Source organism: Anomaloglossus baeobatrachus, chromosome 8, assembly GCF_048569485.1.
Source record: "Anomaloglossus baeobatrachus isolate aAnoBae1 chromosome 8, aAnoBae1.hap1, whole genome shotgun sequence".
Classification (NCBI taxonomy): domain Eukaryota; kingdom Metazoa; phylum Chordata; class Amphibia; order Anura; family Aromobatidae; genus Anomaloglossus; species Anomaloglossus baeobatrachus.
This window is the reverse complement of record NC_134360.1, coordinates 85,768,731-85,795,834: the sequence shown is the minus strand read 5'-3', so window position 1 is coordinate 85,795,834 and position 27,104 is coordinate 85,768,731. Positions and strand designations below refer to the sequence as shown.

Sequence of the window (27,104 nt, the reverse complement as noted above, 5' to 3'; positions counted from 1 at the left end):
GGGATGGAGCACGATGGGGGGTGTGCAGCATGGGGGATGGAGCATGATGGGGAGTGCGCAGCATGGGGGATGGAGCACGATGGGGGGTGTGCAGCATGGGGGATGGAGCACGATGGGGGGTGCGCAGCATGGGGGATGGAGCACGATGGGGGGTGCGCAGCATGGGGGATGGAGCGCGATTGGGAGTGCGCAGCATGGGGAATGGAGCATGATGGGGAGTGCGCAGCATGGGGATGGAGCACAATGGGGAGTGCGCAGCATGGGGATGGAGCACGATGGGGAGTGCGCATTATGGGGATGGAGCACGATGGGGAGTGCGCAGCATGGGGGATGGAGCACGATGGGGGGTGCGCAGCATGGGGGATGGAGCACGATGGGGGGTGCGCAGCATGGGGGATGGAGCACGATGGGGGGTGCGCAGCATGGGGGATGGAGCACGATGGGGGGGTGCGCAGCATGGGGGATGGAGCACGATGGGGGGTGCGCAGCATGGGGGATGGAGCACGATGGGGGGTGCGCAGCATGGGGGATGGAGCACGATGGGGGGTGCGCAGCATGGGGGATGGAGCACGATGGGGAGTGCGCAGCATGGGGGATGGAGCACGATGGGGGGTGCGCAGCATGGGGGATGGAGCACGATGGGGGGTGCACACCTCCCCCCCCCAAAACACACACACACACACCGCCACACATGCACTGCACAACACACTACACACACACTGGGAACCACAAACACCGCCCTACACAGACACCCACACACACAGACAACGCCGCACACACACAACACCCAACACACAAACACCGCGGCACACACAAATATACGCACATACCGCACAACACACACATTGCAAAAAACATACCTCCCACCAAAACACACACACCCCACACCCACACAAACCGCGCAACACACACACACAGCTACAGACACACAGCGCTCCACAAACAACGCAACACACAACACCCAGAACATGTACAGCGCCCTACACAAACACTTGGTAACTACACACAACAACATATATATACATATATATATATATATATATATATATATATATATATATATATATATATATATATATAACAAAAATCATACATTAACTACACAATAAGTAAATTCTAGAATACCCGATGCGTAGAATCGGGCCACCTTTTAGTAAATATATATGTATCTATTACCCCCTACACATGCTCTGTACCCACTCTGACCGCAGCTACAGGGTCCACTGGCATCACATCACAGGTTCTGCCTGATGTCATTACACCTATCCAGGGCCCACAGCTGCAGAGCAAGTGCAAAACAGAGAGCCAGTGGCCTCCTGCTCCTCAATGGTGTTCAACCATGCATCCGGGAAAATAGCAATGGCCACCATCACCCACAGGCCCAGTCATTTTGCCACTGCATAAATTACATTATACATGACACACACATAGATACTATATAAAAGATAGATGCATGGTCAGACTGCGGTGTCTGGGGTCAACAGGAGTTAAATCTAGAGGCCACACTACAACTATATGCAAATATCTGCAGGAGCCCCCACACAGCCTCCTATGCACAGAAGGATCAACCACAAAGCCTTCTATACACAGCAAGAGTCCTCACACAGCCTCCTATGCACAGCAGGAGCCTCCACACAGCCTCCTATGCACAGCAGGAGCCCCCACACAGCCTCCTTTGCATAGCAGGAGCCCCCACACAGCCTCCTATGCACAACAGGAGCCCCCACACAGCCTCCTATGCACAGCAGGAGATTTCTAAAAATCCTTTCACTGCACTTGTACTGCACAACGCAGCATTTTGTACGCCGCAAAAACACTGACTCCAAAACACTGCACACCCTGATCATGGGCACATAGCCTAAAAAGCTAGGATGGATGGATAGATGGATAGATAAATAGAAATAAAACACATATATGTCCCACCCCCCTACATATTCTAAGCTGGCACCCTTTAGTGTCGTTCATGTGGCACTAAAGGATGCTTAGCCTTGTATTTAGCCAAAAAAGAAGTAAATAAAAAAACGACGTGAGGTCCCCCCCCATTTTTGACAGCCAGCTAGAGTAAAGCAGACAGCTGCAGCTTGCAGACCATGGCTATAAGCTTCGCCTCGGCTGGTAATCCAACTTGGAGATCACCCCACACTGTTTAAATTATTTACAAATAAATAATAAAAAAAATATGTGGGATCCCCATCAAATTGGATTTCAGCCAAGGTAAACCAAATAGCTGGGGTCTGGTATTCTCAGGGTGGGAAGGTCCATGGTTATTGGCCCTTCCCGGCCTAAAAAGAGCAGGCTGCAGCCATCCCAGAAGTGACGCATCCATTAATGTGTGGTGGCACATGGGGTTGATATCAGCTGTAATGTCACCTGGCATCAAGCCCAGAGGTTGTGATGTCACGAAATCTATCAGATGCCCGACATCACTAACCCAGTCAGTAATAATAAAAAAAAAAAAATAAAGATGACAAAAACATTTTGATTTGAAAAAACACTCCCCAAAATATTCCCTCTTTCACCAATTTATTGAAAAAAAAAATCCGGTCTGCTGTAATCCCTTTTGGAGGTCCCACGACGACTCTGGACCCTCCAGAATATGGGGGCAAGCTCAGAAAACACATCGCCCATTTTCTGGTAGAGCAAGCTCTCCATGTGAGTAGTGTGGGTGCAGTGATCTGAGAATACTGCACTCACACTGCCCCGGTCAAACCGAAGGCAGAGTAACCTGCAGTAACCTCATTCTAGAATATGAGGGGCACGTTCAAAGAACGTATTCCCCATTTTCTGGAACAGCAGGCCCTTCATGTGAATAGTGTGGCTGCAGATTACTGCACTCACGCTCCCCTGGTCCACAGTACAGTCTGCAGAAAGCTCAGCGTCCCTGCTTGCAATGAGCAGGCTGACAGCCACTGTCTGCACATGTGGTTGCCATCTTTTCAGAAGGAAGAGGAGGGATCGCGGGGACCGGAGCAACAACAGCTACCGGGGAAGACCAGGGGGTGACGGAGGGTGATGGTGGGTGACCTGGCAGGACCTGGGACAACTTTTCTGTCGCATTTGACATGTCACATGCTCCAGAAATGAAAGGATGAATGTGGTTGGCGCACTGCTTGTGCGTGCTGCCATCTTGGAAGATCGTGATGGGGTTGGGAGTCAGGGGGCACTTTGGCAACACTGGGAGATTGGAGGGGACCTGGGGAGGAGATTTATCTCTCATCTGACATGTTTGATCATGCCAGGTGGGAGATAAATAATTTTTTACTGGCCCTGTCATTTGCTGTAACATGATCATTGTTATATGGTGTATGCCAATGATCACGTGACCGGGAACCGGAAAAAACGGCCTGAATAGTGATCTTCGGGGTCTCAGCTACCCCTGGTCGCTGAAACCCCAGAGATTCTCCAACGCTGGGGGGCGCTATTCACTTTTTTCTGACCGCCGCTTTAAAACGGCGATCTGGCATAAGTATCCTTTACTACCGCCGTTTTAATCCATACAGCAGTCGTAAAGGGGTTAAACTTATTGAAAAGCAAATAGTTCTATTTCACTATTCAGTCCCTTTAGTTTGAGTGTATCCAGTTCAAAAATCCACTCGCTTTCTACTTGACATTCTTTTAATATGATCTCCCCTTCTCTAATCTTTTTCTACCTTCTCAATTTCCTATACCTCTGATCCTAAAAAGCTGCCACCATGCTTTATTTTAAAATGATTTGAAGAGGGGTGTTCATTGCATTTATTCTTTATATTCCTAATGTTTGCCTTTTCTTTTTTATAATAATCAAATTGTTCTCCCTATGTATTTATTACATGGGCACTGAATCCAATCTACAATCCCTTTGGTCTGGCATGTAATTAGGTCCTTATATCAATTTTTGCTCTTCCATTTAAAATAAATGAATAAATAAATAAAAATAAAATTCTGCTTTTATTTTTAATATTACTGCAGATTATGCATTATTTACAATGAAAAAAACCTTTGAGTTAAAAAACTTTATAATTTTATCTTCTTTCAGCAAGTTCCCATATCTTTTTACTATATTTTTTAAAATGTTAGTTTGTGTCGTGTATTGTACAATAATATGGATATTAATTTTGGACATACTCTTCTCAATAATCCTATTTGCCTATTGTTTCCTCTTTGCAGCAACTCCCCTCGTGGGATAGATTTAATTTCCTGATAGACTCTGTTTAGGAAGTCACCCTCACAGGCCCGGCGTCGGCACCTGGCAAACCCGGTCAAATGCCGGGGCCCCGGGGGGGTCCACTCGCGGTGGCAGGGGGGCCCGGTGCCTGCGCTGTCACCAGCCTCCCCCCCCCCCACCAAGGATCGCACTTTTAATTGTATCGGCATCGCAGTTACCGATACAATTGAAAGCGCGTTCTATCTCATCATTCTCCCCGCTGTGTCTGACACTGTCGGCGTTCTGAACCTCTGACAGCTCAGCAGCGGAGCGCGGTGACGTCATCACTGCACGCCTGCTGAGAGGTCAGAACAACAGTGGTGGACGGCCGCGCCGAGGAGACCGGAGCAGCGGGGTAACGAGAACTGAGAACAAAAACGCAACAAATCTGCAGTTTTTATACCTGAGCTTTTATAGGGTTTTTGGCTGACTTCATTGAAGTCAATGGGTGAAGAAAAATTGCAAAAACACTGAAAGAATTTACATGCTGAAGATTATTTTCTCTACCAAATTAGCAAGTCACAAATGCAACATGTGCATGACTTCAGGATTCTGGTTGCCTTTGCTAGCATCAGGATTCCCTTTAGGTTTTATAACAAATCTGCACTCAACGCATCAAAAACCTTGATAAAAATGCATTTTCTGCCCAAAGCCCTACAGTCTGAAAAATACTGTAAGTTGTCAACTATTTTTTTGTAGCAAAAAAAGTTAATAGTAGTTATAGTTAATTATCAGTGTCTTAATGATCTAATTTTTTTCAGGACTCTTACACTTTTAATGTATTGTATTAGTAATGTTTCCATATAGAATACATTGTATATCCACAAATTGTGCATAGAGTAGTTTAACAAGTTTTTTTTCTTTTTATTTCTCTTGTTTTGCAGGAAATTGTTAAAGACCCAGAGTTTATTTTAGGTGACGCTTCAAGGACAGATGTCTGTCAAGGAGACCTTGGTAAGTTTGCTACTATTTTAAATTTATTTATTATAAATACAAGTATGTATCGCGCCCACGGGGTCTTGTAGGTTACTCGTCACTGGGCCGGTGTCTGTTGGGGATGTCACAGCGGCCTGGCCCGGTTCCGTGACCCCCGCGTGTCAATAAAAGCTGGGGATGATGAGAGTAGTTATTTGTGACGCCACCTGTGGTGTGTGGCTAATATAGGAGTCGCAGCTGCTGGAGGTTCTTGCTGGGGTGGATGGTGTGACACAGCAGAGTTGGTGTAGCTCTCCACAGGTAGAGCTGCGCCTCAGGGACGTTGGGGGGTAGTAGTTGCTGAAGGTGATGCAGGGGCGCGAAGATGTGAGCGCCAATAGTGATGAGACGACCCAGAAGCTGCAGTCAAGGTTCTTTACTCACTGACGTATCACCGCCTTTGGGGTGCTGATCTCCGCTGTGATGGGCTCCAGACAATCCTGGATAGTTCGGAGGTCAAGGTCGGTGTGCTTTCTGTGTTTCCTTTCCAATGGTATTCCCTCCACCATCAGCTCCTGGGCCGTGGAACAGGTCATGGGTGCCCGCTGCACTCTCCGCGCTCCCTGGGATCCCCTGTCATCCGAAGAACCTGGGTCGGGCTTGCAGCCCCGGCCCCTGGGCCCCTTTCTGTCTGAACTCTCTTTTCCTGATTAGCGCTGCTGCTGCCTAGTCGCTGGTCCAGGTTCAACCCTCTCTCAGCTCTGTCTCCATCTGTTCTCCATGGCTCTGCGTGTGTGTGTGACACCTGCTTCCCCAAGTGGTGCCCCGCCTCCCGGGTTGCTTGACCAGTGAGTGTGAGGTCCCATTCCTCATAATGGCCACCCCCCAGCATCCTACCCTAGCCCAGTTCCAGTGGTGAGTACCTAACTGTGTGTTGCATGAAGTATGGTGTACACCAGTGAATGACCTCCTCCTTACCCGAGATGGATACTACACCTCGGCCGAGGTGCAGTACCATGTGGCGCCTGATGCCGCAGGGACGCCACATATATCTATTCAAAATGTAAAATTAAAATTACATATCACACTGTTATCCAGAACCTGTCAGGTCCCCTGTGCACCTACAACCACGAGCAATTCTGGTACATTTATATAATCCCTGCTTAACAGTCCCTTCATGCAGCAGCACACATAAACAGATCTTTAGAAGAAGTATAGGGCTGTGACTAGTTGCAGAGGCATTAGATTCCCCGACTAGTTGACCCACTAAGCATGTGTGAAGCCTGTCGCTTACAGGTCGCCTCAGGGTCTTCACGTGCTGGAAATCTTCTGGCAACAGGTATGTCAGGTTAACTTTCATAGGAATCGTGACGCCACTCTCGGTGTTGCGGTCAGGGGGTGACCGCCACTGCAGTTTAACGAGCGTTTGGGGCTGATGGTAAATGCAGTCTGGTTTTATGGCCTCCCGAGAGTGAGGCTGGCCCCAGGAGCTCGGGTGTAGGTGCATGTAGAACCACAGGTTGCAGGAATAAGCAGTCTCAGTCCAAAGTGTCGTTCAAGCTGTTTACTCACTTTTTGCTGGAAGAGTGAGGCAACCCGGGCGATGCTATGATGAACCAGGTGGAACCAGGTATCCTTCAGGCTGATTTAGGGATGACTGCTCACTCGCCTTCCTAGCACCTTTGTTTCGGACCACCCCTGACCAAGTACTTGTCCACCAGGTGGGCGGGAAACCGAGCCTTTAAATCTTCCTTCAGTCGCACCATTTCTTCGGCCACTTCTGGCGGGAAGATATAGGCGGCATCCCCAGTCAGTGACTGGGGCACTGTGACCGCTTTTGGTCTGCATGTAGAAGGCGTTCCGGCCTGGTCTGGCCGGACGGGACGTTGCTACGGCCTGGTCTGGTCTGGCCGGGCTCGGCGTTGCTGCGGCCTGGTCTGGTCTAGCCAGACGTGGCATTGCTGCACCGGACGTCGCAGCAAAGATCTCAGCGGGCATCGCAGCATGGATCACAGCGGGCATCGCCGCATGGATCACAGCAGGCATCGCAGCAGGGGTCTCAGCAGGAACTGCGGCAGGGATCGCCTCCGGTAACAGTGCCGGCGGGGTCAGCACATCTGAGAGCAGACAAGGGCAGTGTGGGACCCACCCAAAGGCATCAGCAAGGGGGTCTGGGTGGTCACTTCTCGTATGTGTTTTCACTGCCAGGAGTTCCCGTACTCGACTCCATACTTCTCTCTCTATTCAGGTGTCTTTCAAAGCAACTGTGTAGCAATGTTCTCCTCCGCCAGCAGCCACTGCACGTGCAGGGTCTGACAGTGTTCTGCTCCTCAGCCCTACACTTCAGACACGGCTGCTCCACTCCTTCTCCTTTGACTGCCACTGCACAACTCTTCTCCAGCTTCACTACAACACCACACTATCCGAGATGTGGAGGCTCCGCCCCCTCCTGGGTCTACCCAGGGGTCTCCTCTAATGTGTATGTGTGATCTGGTTAAAGGGTGCCTGTGTGTTGGTGTCGCCCGGGGGTAAGGGGTACTCTGATCCGGGCCAAGGGGTCACTTTTGTAGGTATCACGGTGGCGTGACCCGGTCTGTGATCCCAGGCTCCACAACCAAAAAGGTGGATTATGTACAGGGGAATTTGTAAGTCTATGATCCGTGACACCACCCGTGGTGTGTGGTGAGGTAATGGAACACCGCCGCTGCCGATCAGAGGATCCTGGGGATGGTGATGGGCAGCAAGGTGGTGATTTTTCCCTCCACTGGTAGGGTGTTGATGTCCCGGGACCCCGGTGTAATGGATTGGGGAGTGACTGGTGCAGTCCATGGCTTGGACTGGGTGGTGCAGGAGTACTCACAGTATAAGGCAATAACTGACACGAGTCCAGGAATTAACCAAGTTGCTAGTAATTGGTGCCCACGGATGCTGTGAGGACGGGTCCCACACCCGTGTGTGTAATTCAGGTGTTTTTCTCCTGCCTGACATCTGTGTCTGCTCCGTGCACAGGTCCGGACAGGGTCCCGACAGTCGGCACCGGGGGTCACTACCCTGTCCCGGTCCACTTCGGTTCCCTACAAGTGGTTCGCCTATTCCTGAGGCCCTTGCTGCCGCTCCTGCTAGCTCCACAATGGAGCTCCTTCCAGACTTCTCTCCTCCTGCAGACTGACTGCAGCTCAAACTCTGCTCTTCCCTTCCTAAGCTCCTCTCGCCCCCTCCCATTTTCCTGGGGAGGGGGTGAGTAGGGCCTGATTGGCTGGTGTGTATCTGTGTGGGAAACTCCTCAAGGGAGAGTGAGATCTGCACCAAAAAGATGGATGCAAACCTCTGTGACAGCCTGGTTTTGCCTGGGCGGCACATGTTCACACCCTATTCAGCCTTTGGGATTACCTGTTCGTACTGACCCAGCATGGGTGCAGTACTCAGTGGTGACTGACCAGGTCAGGGGCGCCACACATGTTATGAGAGGAAGGATAAATCCAGCGAGCTCAACAAGTTATTGATGTATAAAAAAATATTTTCTTTATTTCAAAAATAAATAATTTCAAATGGCAGCAGATTGCCACGATACACATTGCTGTTTCACTGGGAAATAAAAAGAAGAATTTTCAAGGTGGGTGGTGCTATTTGTTTTCCAGTAAAACAGCAATGTGTATCCTGGCAATGATAAAGGTATAGCCGAAATGCAACTTGCCGTGCGTTCACAGCAGTAATCTTCCATATCTGCCTGAATTGATTTGTTTTTTGCTGCCATCTGAACTTTTTATTTATTTTTGAAATAAAGAAAATATTTTTTATGCATCAAAAACTTGTTGAGCTTGCTGGATTTATCCTTCCTCTTCTAATAAAGTGCTGGTGTCGCGGGCGGAGGGGACGCGGTCGCCACGCTCGGGTCCGGGGTTTCTGCTGCTGCTGCTCAGTGGCTCGAGAGGTGGACCGGACCCGGGGACTCGAGCAGCGCTCCTCACCCATGAGTGAAAAGGGGGGGTGTGGTTTGGTTAGGGAGATTGTTCGTGACGCCACCCATGGGTCGTGGTGATAATGGCACCACCGCTGCTGATAACGGGGATCCCGAGAGAGATGGTAGGGTGCAGCTGAGATGTTGTCCCCTCCGTGGGCAGGGGTTGGTGATCCGGGGCCCGATGGTGTAACGGGGAGGCTGGATGGCTGGGGTGCAGGGTTGCAGGGACAGCGCGGCGCAGTGCCTGACGGCACTGGTGTACTCACTTAGACAATCACTGACAAAAGTCTCTGGTAAACCAAAACGGTCGGATGCACATGGCTTTGTACCCATCAGCATTGAGCTTGTTTGACACTGGGTGTATGCATCCCAGCTTCAAAGAGGCTCACTCCCATGATTCGAAGTCATCCACACTTGCGGTCATGTGTGACGCCCTGGAAAAGCCAGGGGTCACAGGTCATCACCCCACCACACCCTACATCCCAGTTAGGAACACCAAAGCTACTCAAATCCTTGTTGCCTTCCTCCAGGGGCTGATGTTCACACCAGGGGGTGGGCCAGGCGGTTGGCTTCGCCCACCGAGGAGTTCACAGTCCTGGAGGCGGGAGGAACCAGGCAGTTAGCTCAGGCAGAGCTGGAGTGAGGAGCAGAGTCTAGTTAGGGGAGTGAAGGAGTAAACAACGGAGTCTGAGTGAAAGTAGAAGGAAGTGGTAGAGGAGCTAAGTGAAAGTGAAGTGGTAGTGGAGCAAAGAAGAAGAGAGTAAAAGTGCACGTAGAAAGACCTGAAGTTAGTCCAGCCAAGTGCAGGACAGTGTCAGCAAGGTCAGCAACAGCGGTGATCGTCTGGAGGGGGACTGCTCGGAGGTTGCTGGAAGGACCGTGGACGGGTAGTGGCCCGGCGGTCTGGAGCAGTATACGAAGGACAGTCAGCATCAGGGCAGGGGCCTCTCGGACCCCGGCAAGGCTAGGAGTCGCCATAATTTGCCGAATCCGTCAGTGAAGAGGACGTTGATCCCCCAACAACCAAGTCCCGACTGAAGACAACAGTCCAACCATTGAGGAGAAACACCGCCACCGCCAGGGCACCAGTTTCTCAGGGCCAGCGCCTGCGGGCAAAGTAGGGCTCCTCCGGCCCATATCCAAGCCGGGGAGCGGGTTACCGGTGGAAACCCATCGCTACCAACACAGAAACACTAGGTGCAGGTCAAAGGGACATCACCGTTATCTGCTGGGAGAGCAGGTGCAGCCGTCCGTGGGAACCGTCTTTCCAGCCGTGTGGTTTACCGTAAAACTGTGTCAACGTCTCAGGCTGAGTGAGTACCACAGTGCCGCAAGGCACAGCGCTGCCCCCGTGTCCCTGCGCCCACCAGGCCCTGCACCTTCCACACCATCACTGGGCCCCGGGATCACCAACCCCTACCCACGGAGGGGCAACACAACACCTGGCTGCTCCGCATCACCACTCCCGGGATCCCCATATTGAGCAGCGGTGGTGCTACAAATCACCACAACCGTGGGTGGCGTCACGGACAATAAACCATCCCCACACCCAACAACCCCCTTTCACTCACGGGCGAGGAGCGCCGCTAGTGTCCCCGGGATCCGGCCCACCGCTCGAGCCACCGAGCAGCAGCAGGCCGCAGCAGCCGCGGCAGCCGGACCCGAGCAGCAGTGGGAGAGCGCGGCGTCCCCTCCTCCGCCCGCGACACATGCACACTAATCTGAAACCGAGTGTTTGTTTGTGTCCTGACTTCAGAGAGTAGTACACGTGACCAGAAGTGTGCACGACTTCCTTACATGGGCAGTGAGCATCGTTGAAGCTGGGACACATATACCCAACGTCAAAGAAGCTCAATGCTGACAGGTTCATAGCTGCGTGCATGCATGGCTTTTTATCGCACTGCCATGACATTGGTGTTGTAAGGCTACATGCGCACGCTGCTTTTTTTCCTGCTTTTTTGCTGCTTTTTTGGCTGCAGTTTTGTCAGCAGAACTTTCTGACATCTGACTTCCCAGCAAAGTCTATGAGAAGTCAGATTTGTCATGCGCACACTGCAGTTTATTTGTCAGCGTTTTTTTTGTCAAAAGTTTGTGACAAAAAAAATGCACCATGTTCATTCTTCCTGCGTTTTTGTCAACATTTGTCACCCATTGAAATCAATGAGGGCATCAAAAACGCAGGAAAAATGCATGCTAATCAAAAGTGGTGCATTTTACCTGCCTTTTACCTGCGTTTTTGCTAGCAAAAACGCAGGTGATTTGTCAGTAAGTGAGGTCAGGCAAGTGGTCCCGTCCCGTCCCGTCCCGTCCTCCACGTGTTCCCCGAAGTACCGCTGTCCCCAGGGGAGATGATGTGGAGGACGGGGACTATCAGCAGCGGCAGCGAGAGGGGGATGGACATTGGCAGCTGAAAACATTGATTTTTCCCTCTTGCTGCTGCCGCCGCTGATAGTCCCGTCCTCCCCGTGTTCCCCGAAGTACCGCGGTCCCCGCACAGGGGAGATGATGGACCCCTCTCACCGCCACCGCCGCCGCCGCTGACAGTCCCGGGCTCCACGCTCCTGCCGCCGGCCGGCTCCACGCTCCTGCCGCCGGCCGGCTCCACGCTCCTGCCGCCGGCCGGCTCCACGCTGCTGCCGCCGGCCGGCTCCACGCTCCTGCCGCCGGCCGGCTCCACGCTCCTGCCGCCGGCCGGCTCCTGCCGCCAGCCGGCTCCACGCTGCTGCCGCCGGCCGGCTCCACGCTCCTGCCGCCGGCCGGCTCCACGCTCCACGCTCCTGCCGCCGGCCGGCTCCACGCTCCTGCCGCCGGCCGGCTCCACGCTCCTGCCGCCGGCTCCACGCTCCTGCCGCCGGCTCCACGCTCCTGCCGCCGGCTCCACGCTCCTGCCGGCTCCACGCTCCTGCCGCCGGCTCCACGCTCCTGCCGCTGGCTCCACGCTCCTGCCGCCGGCTCCACGCTGTAGCGCGATCAGCTGAGCTGTCAGAGCTTACTCGCGGCCACCGCTGGATCCAGTGACAGCGGGTAACCTCGGTGACAGCTCAGCTGATCGCGCTATTGTCTTCATTAGCTGCATGGAGGTGACCGGAGCGGCGGTGTCTGCTGCTTCTCCGGTCACCTCCATGCAGCACTGCTGGATGCGACGCTGGAGCATGCTGGATTACGCCGGACATGGAGGGCTTTGTCGGGGTTAATAAATTGGTAATGAGGGAATGTGTTTGTGTTTTTTATTTCTAATAAAGGATTTTTCGGGTGTGTGTGTTTACTGTAATTTACAGATTAATCATGGAAGGTGTCTCATAGACGCCTGACATGATTAATCTAGGACTTATTGGCAGCTATGGGCTGCCAATAACTCCTTATTACCCCGATTTGCCAACGCACCAGGGTAAATCGGGAAGAGCCGGGTACAGTCCCAGAACTGTCGCATCTAATGTATGCGGCAATTCTGGGCGGCTGCTGACTGATATTGTTAGGCTGGGGGGCTCCCCATAACGTGGGGCTCCCCATCCTGAGAATACCAGCCTTCAGCCGTATGGCTTTATCTGGCTGGCATTAAAATTGGGGGGGACCGCACGCCGTTTTTTTTAATTATTTATTTATTTCTAATTTTTTTTTTTTCCAATTCAACAAGCTTTATGGGCTTGTTTGAACTGAAAAATACATGAAACAATTGTTGACAAAACTGCAGCCAAAAACGCACCAAAAAAGCAGCAAAAATGCACCAAAAAAGCACCTACATTTTTTGTGACATTTCCAGGCTCTCTCTGACAAGGTGCAGTTTTGGCTGCAGTTTTGGCTGCAGTTTTGGCTGCAGTTTTGGCTGCAGTTTGTGAACACAAAAAAGAAGCAGCGTGCGCATGTAGCCTAAAGCAGGTTATCAAGCCCACAGGGGTGTGATAACATGCTAAGTGGGCCAACTAGCCCACTTTAGTATTAAAAGTTTAATAGTAAATATTACATAGTGTAAGAAGCTCTGGAATTCCGGTATTGAAGACCTACCCCTATTATCAGGCAAGTTGTATTTTAGAGGATTTTTTTTATTATTATTGATCAACAACTATTTTCTCAATCAACCCAAAAGACTCATAAATATCAAAGCTTAATATTTTTGGAAGTTGGAGTGGGGTTGTTTTAGATTTGCCTATCTAAGGAGGATATCTGTTTGTTCAGGTAACTATTACTGTGCAGAATTATTAGGCAACTTAAAAACCAAATATATTCCCATCTCACTTGTTTATTTTCCCCAGGTAAACCAATATAACTGCAAAAAATTTAGAAATAAACATTTCTGACATGCAAAAACAAAACCCAAAATAATTAGTGACCAATATAGCCACCTTTCATTATGATGACACTCAACAGCCTACCATCCATAAAGTCTGTCAGTTGCTTGATCTTTTTACGATCAACATTGCGTGCAGCAGCCACCACAGCCTCCCAGACACTGTTCCGAGAGGTGTACTGTTTTCCCTCCCTGTAGATCTCACATTTTGTGAGGGACCACAGGTTCTCTATGGGGGTCAGATCAGGTGAATAACAGGGCCATGTCATTATTTTTTCATCTTTTAGACCTTTACTGGCCAGCCACGCTGTGGAGTAGTTGGATGCATGTGATGGCGCATTGTCCTGCATGAAAATCATGTTTTGCTTGAATGATACCGACTTCTTCCTCTACCACTGCTTGAAGAAGTTGTCTTCCAGAAACTGGCAGTAGGTCTGGGAGTTGAGCTTCACTCCATCCTCAACCCGAAAAGTTCATCTTTGATGATACCAGCCCATACCAGTACCCCACCTCCACCTTGCTGGTGTCTGAGTTGGAGTGGAGCTCTCTGCCCTTTACTGATCCAGCCTCTGGCCCATCCATTTGGCCCATCAAGAGTCACTCTCATTTCATCAGTCCATGAAACCTTTTAAAAATCAGTCTTAAGATATTTCTTAGCCCAGTCTTGACGTTTTATCTTATGTTTCTTGTTCAAAGGTGGTCGTTTCTTAGCCTTCCTTACCTTGGCCATGTCCCTGAGTATGGCACACCTTGTGCTTTTTGATACTCCAGTAACGTTGCAGCTCTGAAATATGGCCAAACTGGTGGCAAATGGCATCTTGGCAGCTTCACGCTTGATTTTCCTCAATTCATGGGCAGTTATTTTGCACCTTTTTTGCCCAACACGCTTCTTGCGACCCTGTTGGCTATTTGCCATGAAACGCTTGATTGTTCGGTGATCATGCTTCAAAAGTTTGGCAATTTCAAGACTGCTGCATCCCTCTGCAAGACATCTCACAATTTTGGACTTTCATAGCCCGTCAAATTTCTCTTCTGACCCATTTTGTCAAAGGAAAGGAAGTTGCCTAATAATTAAGCACACCTTATATAGAGTGTTCATGTCATTACACCAAACCCCTCCTCATTACAGAGATGCACATCACCTGATTTACTTAATTGGTAGTTGGCTCTCAAGCCTATACAGCTTGGAGTAGGACAACATGTATAAAAAGTATCATGTGATCAGAATACTCATTTGCCTAATAATTCTGCACACAGTGTATGTTTATATCAATAAAAGCCAAGTTCATATATGAATATGTAAGTCCCCCTGTCCATACTGTATGTACAGTATGTCCACTTCTTTAGCCCCTCCTGGTGTATATCCTCATCCTGGTTTTTGTCACCTTCCTGGGAAATAGGTCCTCTTTCTGGTATATGTGCCCACTCCTGTGTCTCTGCTCATATATATGTCCCCCTCCTGGTTCCGTCCTTGTATATATATCTCCCTTCAGGTATATATGTACCCCTATTGGGCTCTTCCTGGTATATATGTCACCATCATGGGCTCTTCCTTGCATATACAGTATGTCCCCCTCCTGGGCTCTTCCTGATATGTGTCCCCTTGTGGGCTCTTCCTGGTATATATGTCCCCTTCCTGGGCCTTTCCTGATATATATTTCTCCCTCCTAGTATATATGTTCCTTTCCTGGGCTCTTCCTGGTATATCTGTCCCTCTCCTGTGCTTTTCCTGATATATAGGTCCCCATCCTGGTAAAAATTTCGCCGTGCTGTCCCTAATGCAAAAATAAAACAACTCATTTTACTCACCCTCCCTGGCTCCCATGTCACGCGGCATCCAGTCTGCACTGCATTTCAGCTCGATGTGCGCCCTGGGATGCACATTTAGCGGAAGCAGGGACTGGGGTCGGCGGGCCCCTCTACCTCTCCCAGCCCCTGGAATCTTCTTGCCTCTATCTTCAGGTCCTAAATGGAGCGCTTACCATTCCCCGCTGGCTGCTGTGTTCTTGCCACCTCCCGGCTCAGCAATGTGATGAAGTTGCAGCGTGATTACCACATCATGCTGTTACACGCTGGGCCACGGGATTACGCTCCCTGCACTGCCTCTCTGCCCCTGGTGCCACCTCATGGCTAATTTGCATGTAAATTAGCCATGTGGTAACGCCCACTCAGCTAAATTGGCCAAAACAACATGGCCGGCCACCTCTGCTGCGACCATACTACAGGCTGCGGCTGTGACTGGGGCTTGGCCAGATGACTAATAAAGCAAAGTGATTAACCCTGCCGAGCCCGGGCCCCCCTTTTCACTTGGCCTCTTACACCAGTAAGGCAGTAAAGCCCTGATGGCAGCTCTGTGCAAGAGAATTAGAATACTCGATCAAGTATCGAGCGTTTCAAGCACCCCGATGCTCTAACAAGTACTGAGCAGTGCCAAACATAGTCGCTCATCACTGTTAATTTTCAATGCTTTGTTATCCCTTGATTGTTGTTTTTTTTCTTTTTAACTCTGCTGACTTTTAATGGGTCAATCAGGTTTTTACTGTGTATTTTTTTTTAACAGATTGAAAATTTAACATGTCACACTATTCTAATGGAAAATAGCTAATGTTAATGTGAACAAACCCTAAAGCGGGCTTTACACACTACGACATCGCTCAAGTGATCTCGTTGGGGTCACGGAATTTGTGACGCACATCCGGTCGCTTTAGCGATGCCGTTGCGTGTGACACCTATGAGCGATTTTACATCGTCGCAAAAACGTGCAAAATCGCTCATCGGTGACATGGGGGTCCATTCTCAAATATCGTTACTGCAGCAGTAACAAAGTTGTTCCTCGTTCCTGCGGCAGCACACATTGGTACGTGTGACACCGCAGGAACGAGGAACCTCTCCTTACCTGCCTCCCAGCCACAATGCGGAAGGAAGGAGGTGGGCGGGATGTTACGTCCCACTCATCTCCGCCCCTCCGCTTCTATTGGGCGGCGGTTCAGTGACGCTGCTGTGACGTTGCTGTGACGCTGAACGAACCGCCCCCTTAGAATGGAGGCGGATTGCCTGTCACAGCGACGTCGCAGGTAAGGTAAGTAGTGTGACGGGTCCGGGCGATGTTGTGCGACACGGGCAGAGATTTGCCCGTGTCGCACAACCGATGGGGGCGGGTACGCACTCTGGTGATATCTGTACCGATATCGCAGTGTGTAAAGCGGCCTTTATAGTAATAATGTAATATTAATAAATTTTGCCTATAGGAACAATGTGATCGATTAAGATGTTTAAGTACAATACCCTAATACACTGTATGTTTGACACATTTCTGACCTGAAAAAATGTGTACTAGAGGAGCTGTGCATTGGGCCACTAAGAGGACATTATTAAATGTTAATTGAACACTTAAGAACCATTGTTGTAGGGGCATTCAGTGTATTGTAAAAGTCAGTAGAGGGGAAAAAGGAGGCATTTTACTATGTAAGGCCTCCTTCACACGTCCGTGTCTCCGACATGTGCTTGATCCATTTCCTCACGTGCCTGAGACACGGGCACACATAGACCCATTAAAATCAATGGGCCTGCGCTCATGTGCGTGTTTTGCCATGTGCGGTGTGTCCGTGTGGAGCATACGTGTGCCCGTGTGCTCCACATGTAGCCATGTCCGTTTTTCTCCGGCATCACGGGTGTCACACGGACCGAACAGATGTGATCCGTGTAACACACACAGGAGAAAACACGTGTATGTGAAATAAAAAGAATTTCTATAGTCGCCTTCTCCAGCCCTCCTGTCTCTGCCGCTGCTGTCACTTGCTTCCGACCCCCGCTCATTATGCTCATTGCATATTCACTCCACTGTGGGCCGGAAGCAGCAGAAGTGGGGAGTCGGCAGGAATCGGAGACCGAAGATAAGCACCACGGATAGCAACGCCAGGGACAGGTGAGCAGAAAGTTCCTGTTCTCCGTGTGTTATCACGGATAGCACATGGAGAACATACGTGCACCATAAACACGGCTCACTGTGGGCAAAACGCACCTCTGACACGTCCGTGAAAAACGTGCATGATTTTCACGGACGTGTGAAAGAGGCCTAAGGGGCACAGTGGTGGATATTTTTCTATGGGGCAGTGTGAAGAGCAATGTTTTGTACTGCTCAGCAGGTGCAGTATTGAGGACACATATAACAGCAGCAGTGTCAGTAGAATGAGGAGTTTGTGCAGGTTGGGAATGGATGGGAACAATGCAGTAACTGTGAGAAGTCAAAAGTGTCTTTGCAGTAATCGCTGCAAACGAGTCTTGGCAGACAGTTTGTACTCTCAGTCTAAGGCAAATGGAAAAGATGGGAAAGTGAATGACCTCATCAGAAAGAACGTCAGATGTAAGTCACCATCTATAGCTGTACTGTAATTGTGGCGCCCTGGACTAGACAGGTCTTCACAGATAACATACAAACACCCCCACCCCCATTAGACAGTAACATTAGCCAAACACAAAATCCTTGTTGCCTCCCTCCAGGGTCTGATGTCCACACCAGGTGGGGCGGAGCCAAGCGGTTGGCCCCACCCACTGAGGAGTTCACAGGCCTGGAGGCGGGAAAAGCTGGGAGTTGAGTTCAGGAGTTGAGTGGAGGAGGTTGAAGTGAAGAGTGTCTGGGTTTGGGGCCCAGGCACTAACAACAAGGTTGGCAGACGGTGGAGGCCGTCTGCAGGAGTGGTGAATCAACGCGGAACCGTAGGACCGGGGTCGGGCGTTGGCCCGCCGGTACCGACCGGGGAGCGAAGTGAAGCCAGCACACACAGGCAGGGCCATCGGACCCCGACTAGGCTTGGAGTCGCCGTCAACAGTCAAATCCGAGTGTGTCAGGAACCCCAGGGGTTCCCTAACAGCCAAAGACCCGTTAGAAGGCAACCGCCCACACCGTGAGGGTATACAGCTACCACCTAAGGCTAGAGACCCAAGGGCCAGCGCCTGCGGGCAAACGGGCTCCTCCGGGATCCATACACCGGGGAGCGGACTACCTTTGGGGATCCACCCTAGTCAAACAAGTACACAAAGGTGCAGGGAAAGACAGCCGCCATCACCTGTCCGGGGAGAGACACTGCAGCCGGCTGCGGGACCCGTCCATCCAGCCGTTTCGTTTACCGAGGACTTTGTGCATCTCTTGCTGAGTGAGTACACCAGTGTCATCCGGCACCGCGCCGCGCTGTCCCTGCAAACCTGCACCTCACCTACCCTGCCTCCCCGTCACACCACCGGGCCCCGGGACCACCGACCCCTACCCACGGAGGGGGAAAACCACATCCCAGCTGCTCCCTACCATCGCTCCCGGGATCCCCGTCACCAGCAGCGGTGGTGCCTATCTTCACCACAACCCGTGGGTGGCATCATGGTCTAAATCCCCCAAACCAACCACCCCTTTCACTCACGGGCGAGGAGCGCCGCTCGAGTCCCCGGATCCGGCCCACCACTCGAGCCACCGAGCAGCAGCAGCCGCAGCAGCCGAGCGTTAGCGAGCGCAGCGGCGGCGGCATCCTCCCCGCCCGCGACATAATCTGTTCGGCAGGACCTACCACTACATGGTCCTTATCAAAGCAAACCGAGAAAGGTTGAGCTCATCACGCCAGTTGAATGAAGATTTTCACAGCATCCAGCAATCACAGAGAGGGTGTCAAGTCCAGCTATCTATGCACAGCTACGGGAATAACAAGAGTGAGAGAAATCAGTGGCACGTCCATCCCGGTAACAATAAGTCCATGTGGAGTAAAATTACAAAGCCTTACGCTTGTCTAGCGCCAACAGCGCCATTCATCATAGGATACAAGCTGGAAGTATCACAACCAATCACAAAACACACAGTGAAAGACCAATGAAAAGACACAAAAGAAAGAGGAAAAAAAATTGCTTCATTTCTTTTCATTGGTCTTTCGTGGTGTGTTTTGTGATCAGTTGTGGTGCGTATAAATTGTTAATCCATACGTCCTGCTGTTTTGCTATGATTATTGGCGCTGACGCTGTTGGTGCTAGAAAAGCATAAGGCTTTGTACTTTTACGCCACATGGACTTACCTTTTATGGAATTTTGTGTAGACATTTATTTTCAGCATCTGCTGAGGTTCCCCTATACCTACGATTAGGCTGCGCCACAGTATTTGTTATCAGGGTTACCTAGTTAGGGGCTCATTCAGATGTTTCAGTCCCCCCTGAACCAAACCCCTAGCTACACTACAGCACTTCAATAAATCTCCTTTTGACTATGTGCCTGTGTGAAACATACCAGCTGCCTAATAGCTAGTGAATCCCTACACTATTTAAATTTTTCCATAGCCATGTATAGAAAAGAATGAGAAAAGTTTTCAGACCATGTTTTGTTTTACAGGTGACTGCTGGCTTTTGGCTGCTATTGCTTCACTTACTCTCAATAAGAAGGTGCTGCAGAGAGTGGTTCCACCTGATCAGTCGTTTGGCACTAGCTATGCTGGCATATTTCATTTTCAGGTAACATTGCACACATTATATTACTTATTTTACTATTACGGTACACTAGCATGTAGCTGGCGTCTAAAGCGGGCTTTACACGTTACAACATATCTAACGATGTGTCGGCGGGGTCACGTCGTAAGTGACGCACATCCGGCATCGTTAGTGGTGTTGTAGCGTGTGACAGCTACGTGCGACTGCGATTGAACGTAAAACCGTGCATCGCATACACGTCGTTCATTTCCTAAAAATTGCACGTCGGGTTGTTCAATGTTCCCGAGGCAGCACACATCACAGTGTGTGACACCCCGGGAACGATGAACAGATCTTACCTGTGTCCCGCCGGCAATGTGGAAGGAAGGATGTGGGCGGGATGTTTACGTCCCGCTCATCTCCGCCCCTCCGCTTCTATTGGCCGGCTGCCGTGTGATGTCGGTGTGACGACGAACGTCCCTCCCACTCCAGGAAGTGGATGTTCGCCGCCCACAGCGAGGTCGTATGGAAGGGTAAGTACGTGTGACAGCTTTTAATCGATTGTGCCACTGTAGAGATAAATATATAGCGCATATGAGAAGCACCCGTGGAGTGATTTCTGTATATTTATATTATAGAATTGCTCACCTGGTTAGGTTGTGCGTCCTCGCACAACCCCGGTGTTAGATGTATAATTCCTCTGGGGGATGAGGGACTGTCTCAGCTGGCGTTATCCGTTGTTTTGCTGGGTGGATCCAGGTTTGTTGCCGCTGCTGGCTTCAGATTGACCGACTTTTTGAATCCTGGAGCTCTGTGCGGACCTGTGTCCTCCCGCTGTTAGTTCAAATGATCTGATGGATTCTATTACTCACAGCAGCTCTACCCGGATTCCCTTATGGGAGTAGGCATATAGAAAAAAGAGTCCGGTCTTTGTGAGCGCTAGTAATAGATCTTTGGTCTTTGATCTTTTAAGAAATTTGGCTTTATTATTAATAACATAAAGCTCTTGTATTAACACAACGCGTTTCAGCAAGATACACTTGCCATCCTCAGGTGTAACACCTGAGGATGGCAAGTGTATCTTGCTGAAACGCGTTGTGTTAATACAAGAGTTTTATGTTATTAATAATAAAGCCAAATTTCTTAAAAGATCAAAGACCAAAGATCTATTACTAGCGCTCACAAAGACCGGACTCTTTTTTTCTATTTAATCGATTGTGCGACACGGTCAACAAACTGAACGTGCCGCACATACGATGGGGGCGTGTCACATCACATACGATATCGTACGCTTAATTGAAAGGTGTAAAGCAGGCTTTACTTGAACAAGTGCTATCCAATGTCGTATTGGAAAGCACTCGCTCTAATGTTATATTCTGGAGCAGTGTTGAAACCTTTTTCTTCGCATGAGAAAAAAATTGCTGCTTGTTATGATTAGCAGCCTGTATTGAATGACCCACACCCATGTCTATTGGTGTGAGTAAAACATTGGACTGCACTCTGATGACATCAAAGTGCAGCTCAATACATGCCGAGACAGACAAAGGAGCAGAATGAAAACCTAAGCTCTCCATTTTCTCCGCACCGGTTTCCAAATTCTCATACTCTAGAAAATTGGCGCACAGTAGAATGACACTCTGTAGAATGAGCCAACTGTCATTTGCATATGTGGCGCCCTGGCCTAGCCAGGTCGTCACAAATAACATACAAAAAACAAAAAACAAAAAGGACCTAGCGTCACCTTCACAGGTGCTCAGGAAAAAAATATATGTAGAGTTAAAGTAGCCCTGGCACACCGTTTATTTCCCAATAATAATGAAGGAAATGAAAGTCTCTTTTGTATTTTTATTGAAGAAGATGATACAGATGCAGAAAGTCCGCCTATGACAACGTTTCGGCCTTCATTATGGCCTTCATCTGGTCGGACAGACTGACTAGATACATATACAAAAATAAAGCAGACATAACAAAATTGGATCAGTACACAAATGAGTAAACATATTCTCGTATCTTGGTGACATATAAATGAAAGGTATATTGGTAATGTGACTTGGGAGATGGGGAGAAGCCAATAACCGTGGGTGACCACAAAACGGAGAAATCGGGAAGTCGCAAGGTGGGTGCTGTGAGGAAGGGATACGTAATATCATGTCATGGTACTAACCTGGACAGGTTAGGGTTCCCAGAGGGACGAAGAAAAATTACAATACTGGTAGGGATGGTAGGTAAAGGGAATGCGTGAATCATCTATGAAAGAGAGGAAAGAAGAAAAGAAAACAGAGAAGGAAAAAGAAAAAGGAAAAAGAAAAGAGAAAAATAAACAGAGGAGTGAGCTACTGGAATGGTAATAACATGAGCTAAGAAGAACCAATCATATGTGAATATGTAGTACCTATTTGTGGATAGACTTGTAAACCTTATAGGATGATTGCGGAGTCCCGTCAATATTTCAGTTTAAACTTTATGAGCATATTCTATGATGCAGAAATCACACTTCGCTCTATACGAGCGTATGACAAATCTAGTGAAAAGAGGTCTAAAATTAATACTGTAATACAGTCATTAACTGGGTGTAATCATAAAAATATATATTAGGATCTGGTACCCGTGCATGTGTGGCCGGATGTATACACATTCTTTAGACAGGGCTGCTGTGTTGCAGATGGCTATCCAAGGAAATATGTGTATATAAGAGCTTGGTTTTAGTTCTAAAGAAGAAATATATAGAAAAGTATACTGGTTATGCACTGATACACCTATGGATGGGTCATGATAAATGCAAAGACTATTAGGGGATCTCCTACCTTAGTTCATCTCTATGTAGTAGGGACGAAGGGTAATGGTGCCACAAGTTACATATTGCATAAGATCCGGGGTACTATGTCTAAGACTAGGGAAAAGACATAAGGAAAGAAAAGGGGGGGGTGTTTTTCTGTTATCTGTAGAAAATCATAGTAGGCACAAAAAAGTGGGGGAACCTCCTACCTTAGTTCATATGCACAGGGCAGAAAGAATGAAAAAATGAAAAAATGGAGTCCACAGGTGCCTGGTAGCAGGGGCTCTATGCCTAAGGATATATAGCAGAAGGAGATATAGGGTGAATATAAGAGAGCGCTGAATTAAAGGTGGCAGTAGTGTTAATCCAAAGAAGCAGAGGGGATACCTCAGAAATCCGGTTTGTCTAGTTACCAGTAGGGCTTGGGGATACAGCGGAGAGGCAGGTAAGGAAATCTGTACAGCAGCAAATGACAACAGGACAGGTGAAAGGATTAGCAGGGTGAGGCTTGCTGCAGAGAAGAGTACAGAGGGATCACTTACCAATGGGTGTGAGGACCGCTTGCGTGCCCTGTGCGTCCGGTGAGGTGGGAAGATAATACTGTGGCCGGGGTTTAAAAACGCTGGTGGTATAGCGTCATTTCCGGTATTTGGAACGCGGAAGTGATTGGGAGGCCGGTGGAACGCATGCTACACATGCGCTCTGATCGTTTACAGGATAGTACTGAATAGTGGAGGAGGTGTGTGTGTGCTGAGGTGTAAGAGCGCTCTTGGGCGATAGTGGGCAGCTGTGGAACTGCAGGTGCGGTGCACATAATACCATATAAGGAAGTGGTTCCAGTGAGGGATGCAAGATGCCGATGGGAACAGGCTGTGCAGATCTAAGTGAGGTTGTAGTTCTGTAAAAGAAGGGGAAACAGTTAGATGTACGTATATGATGCCAATCTTACAATAACCATAATACATAACAAAGAAGACATATATACAAGTATTATGTGAGTACATAGGAGTAGGTGAACATTAGATTACAAAAAGGAAAATATTAGTCAAATCATAGCCTCATGATTAATGGAAAGAGGACATTATTAGAGGGTGATATGTTGCTGAGCTATCCATAACAACAGTGTGAATCCCACAACTAGGGGCCTGAATTTCTAGTTCAAAGAACAGTGACCAATGACTAAGAGCAAGGAAAAAACGTGGCTAAAAGGAGAAAGAAGAAGCTTAAAAACCTGTTTCGTACTTTCTATTCAGTCCATGAGGTTCCATGGTACCTAATGTATGAATCCATCTGGCCTCCTTGTCACGGAGGCGTTCAACCCTGTTGCCACCTCTGCGATGAATTTCAACCATGTCAATAACTTGAAAACGAAGCTGGGAAACCTTATGGCCAGCTGTTACAAAATGATGGGGAATGGGTAGCAACACACGCCCGCACCTGATGTCGGACTTGTGTTTACTAATGCGGTCTCGGATATGTTGGGTGGTTTCCCCAACATATCCGAGACCGCAAGGACATCTGATGTAATATACAACAAACGTACTGTCGCATGTGAAGAAATGTTTAATCTGGAAAATTTTGCCAGATCTAGGGTGAGAGAAAGTGTTCCCTTTAATCACATTAGAGCATTGGGCACAGCTCAAACATGGCTCATACCTGCCTCTCCGCTGTATCCCCAAGCCCTACTGGTAACTAGACAAACCGGATTTCTGAGGTATCCCCTCTGCTTCTTTGGATTAACACTACTGCCACCTTTAATTCAGCGCTCTCTTATATTCACCCTATATCTCCTTCTGCTATATATCCTTAGGCATAGAGCCCCTGCTACCAGGCACCTGTGGACTCCATTTTTTCATTTTTTCATTCTTTCTGCCCTGTGCATATGAACTAAGGTAGGAGGTTCCCCCACTTTTTTGTGCCTACTATGATTTTCTACAGATAACAGAAAAACACCCCCCCCCTTTTCTTTCCTTATGTCTTTTCCCTAGTCTTAGACATAGTACCCCGGATCTTATGCAATATGTAACTTGTGGCACCATTACCCTTCGTCCCTACTACATAGAGATGAACTAAGGTAGGAGATCCCCTAATAGTCTTTGCATTTATCATGACCCATCCATAGGTGTATCAGTGCATAACCAGTATACTTTTCTATATATTTCTTCTTTAGAACTAAAACCAAGCTCTTATATACACATATTTCCTTGGATAGCCATCTGCAACACAGCAGCCCTGTCTAAAGAATGTGTATACATCCGGCCACACATGCACGGGTACCAGATCCTAATATATATTTTTATGATTACACCCAGTTAATGACTGTATTACAGTATTAATTTTAGACCTCTTTTCACTAGATTTGTCATACGCTCGTATAGAGCGAAGTGTGATTTCTGCATCATAGAATATGCTCATAAAGTTTAAACTGAAATATTGACGGGACTCCGCAATCATCCTATAAGGTTTACAAGTCTATCCACAAATAGGTACTACATATTCACATATGATTGGTTCTTCTTAGCTCATGTTATTACCATTCCAGTAGCTCACTCCTCTGTTTATTTTTCTCTTTTCTTTTTCCTTTTTCTTTTTCCTTCTCTGTTTTCTTTTCTTCTTTCCTCTCTTTCATAGATGATTCACGCATTCCCTTTACCTACCATCCCTACCAGTATTGTAATTTTTCTTCGTCCCTCTGGGAACCCTAACCTGTCCAGGTTAGTACCATGACATGATATTACGTATCCCTTCCTCACAGCACCCACCTTGCGACTTCCCGATTTCTCCGTTTTGTGGTCACCCACGGTTATTGGCTTCTCCCCATCTCCCAAGTCACATTACCAATATACCTTTCATTTATATGTCACCAAGATACGAGAATATGTTTACTCATTTGTGTACTGATCCAATTTTGTTATGTCTGCTTTATTTTTGTATATGTATCTAGTCAGTCTGTCCGACCAGATGAAGGCCATAATGAAGGCCGAAACGTTGTCATAGGCGGACTTTCTGCATCTGTATCATCTTCTTCAATAAAAATACAAAAGAGACTTTCATTTCCTTCATTATTATTGGGAAATAAACGGTGTGCCAGGGCTACTTTAACAAATAACATACAAACACCCCCACCCCATTAGACAGGGACACCAGCCAAACAAAAACCCTTGTTGCCTCCCTCCAGTGACTGATGTCCACACCAGGTGGGGCGGAACTAAGCGGTTGGCCGCACCCACCGAGGAGTTCACAGGCCTGGAGGCGGGAAAAGTGTCAGTTAGAAGTTTGAGTTTGAAGTGAGAGGAGCAAACACTTGGGTGTCTGGGTTTGTGGCCCGGGCACTGACATCAAGGTTGGCGGACGGTGGTGGCCGTCTGCAGGAGTGGTTGAGCAACGTGGAACCGTAGGACCGGGGTCGGGCGATGGCCCGCCGGCACCGACCGGGGAGCGAAGTCAAGCCAGCACACACAGGCAGGGCCATCGGACCCCGACCAGGCTTGGAACCGCCGTCAATAGTCAGATCCGAATGTGACTGGAACCCCAGGGGTTTCATAACAGCAAAAGTCCCGATTGAAGGCAACCGCCCACACCGTGAGGGTATACAGCTACCGCCTAGGGCTAGAGACCCAAGGGCCAGCGCCTGCGGGCAAACGGGCTCCTCCGGTACCCATACACCGGGGAGCGGACTACCGTTGGGCATCCATAGTAGTCAGAAGGAGAACATAAAGGTGCAGGGAAAGACAGCCTCCATCACCTGTCCGGGGAGAGACACTGCAGCCGGCTGCGGGACCCGTCCATCCAGCCGTTTGGTTTACCGAGGACTTTGTACCTTTCTTGCTGAGTGAGTACACCCGTGCCATCCGGCACCGCGCCACGCTGTCCCTGTAACCCTGCACCTCACCGACCATGCCTCCCCGTCAAATCATCGGGCCCCGGGACCACCGAACCCTACCCACGGAGGGGGAAAACAACATCCCAGCTGCTCCTTACCATCGCTCCCGGGATCCCCGTCGTCAGCAGCGGTGGTGCCTATCTTCACCACGACCCATGGGTGGCGTCACGGACTAAATCCCCCAAATCAACCACCGCTTTCACTCACGGGCGAGGAGCGCCGCTCGAGTCCCCGGATCCGGCCCACCGCTCGAGCCACCGAGCAGCCATCGCAGTAGCGCCGGACCCGAGCGTTAGCGAGCGCAGCGCAGTGGCGTCCTCCCCGCCCGCGACACATATAGCATCCAATTTTCTTGCGTGAGAGAATCATCGGTTGCTGTATTTTAATGTGAGCATACCCTTAGAATTACTATACAAAGAGAGACCCGCCAATAAAGGATAAAAACACCTGTGGCTAATTCGAGAGGGAGCTAGGAAGCATGGTCTGTTAAATGGACATAATCGATACACATTATATACAGACAAAAGAAAGACATAGATTCCAAAGCTTGAAACTAATAAAGAAACAAGAAAGCAAAAACTATTTGGCAAGTAAGTCACTTTTTTTGACTGTGTCACGCAGGGAACGCCTGGCAAGTATCGCGACACACAGGATGCTCGTTACAACG

The 27,104-nt window shown here is 49.1% G+C and overlaps 1 protein-coding gene and 2 long non-coding RNA genes across 5 annotated transcripts in view; 2 read left to right on the top strand and 1 right to left on the bottom strand.

The window, feature by feature from the left end:
* Positions 1-23,183, bottom strand: part of LOC142249894 (uncharacterized) — a 140,481-nt gene extending 117,298 nt beyond the window's left edge. The window contains exons 1-7 of one of the 2 annotated variants that reach the window (XR_012725105.1): positions 23,097-23,183; positions 22,942-23,009; positions 22,764-22,845; positions 22,583-22,668; positions 22,384-22,486; positions 22,171-22,299; positions 21,943-22,025 (exon numbers count right to left, since the gene is read on the bottom strand). This is a non-coding gene — a long non-coding RNA (uncharacterized LOC142249894). Of the gene's footprint in view, positions 1-21,616; positions 22,026-22,170; positions 22,300-22,383; positions 22,487-22,582; positions 22,669-22,763; positions 22,846-22,941; positions 23,010-23,096 lie in introns of those variants that run through there. The other variant, XR_012725104.1, reaches the window with a different exon arrangement.
* CAPN9 (calpain 9) overlaps positions 1-27,104 on the top strand; it is a 378,590-nt gene that overhangs the window by 87,621 nt on the left and 263,865 nt on the right. For both annotated transcript variants that reach the window (XM_075321862.1, XM_075321863.1), the window contains exons 2-3: positions 5,068-5,137; positions 19,705-19,823. In XM_075321862.1, coding sequence (XP_075177977.1) covers positions 5,068-5,137; positions 19,705-19,823 — 189 coding nt within the window. The remainder of the gene's footprint in view (positions 1-5,067; positions 5,138-19,704; positions 19,824-27,104) is intronic.
* Positions 24,210-25,594, top strand: LOC142249256 (uncharacterized). Its single transcript, XR_012725015.1, has 6 exons — positions 24,210-24,268; positions 24,365-24,446; positions 24,543-24,628; positions 24,725-24,827; positions 24,912-25,040; positions 25,186-25,594. It is a non-coding gene; the product is annotated as an uncharacterized LOC142249256 (long non-coding RNA).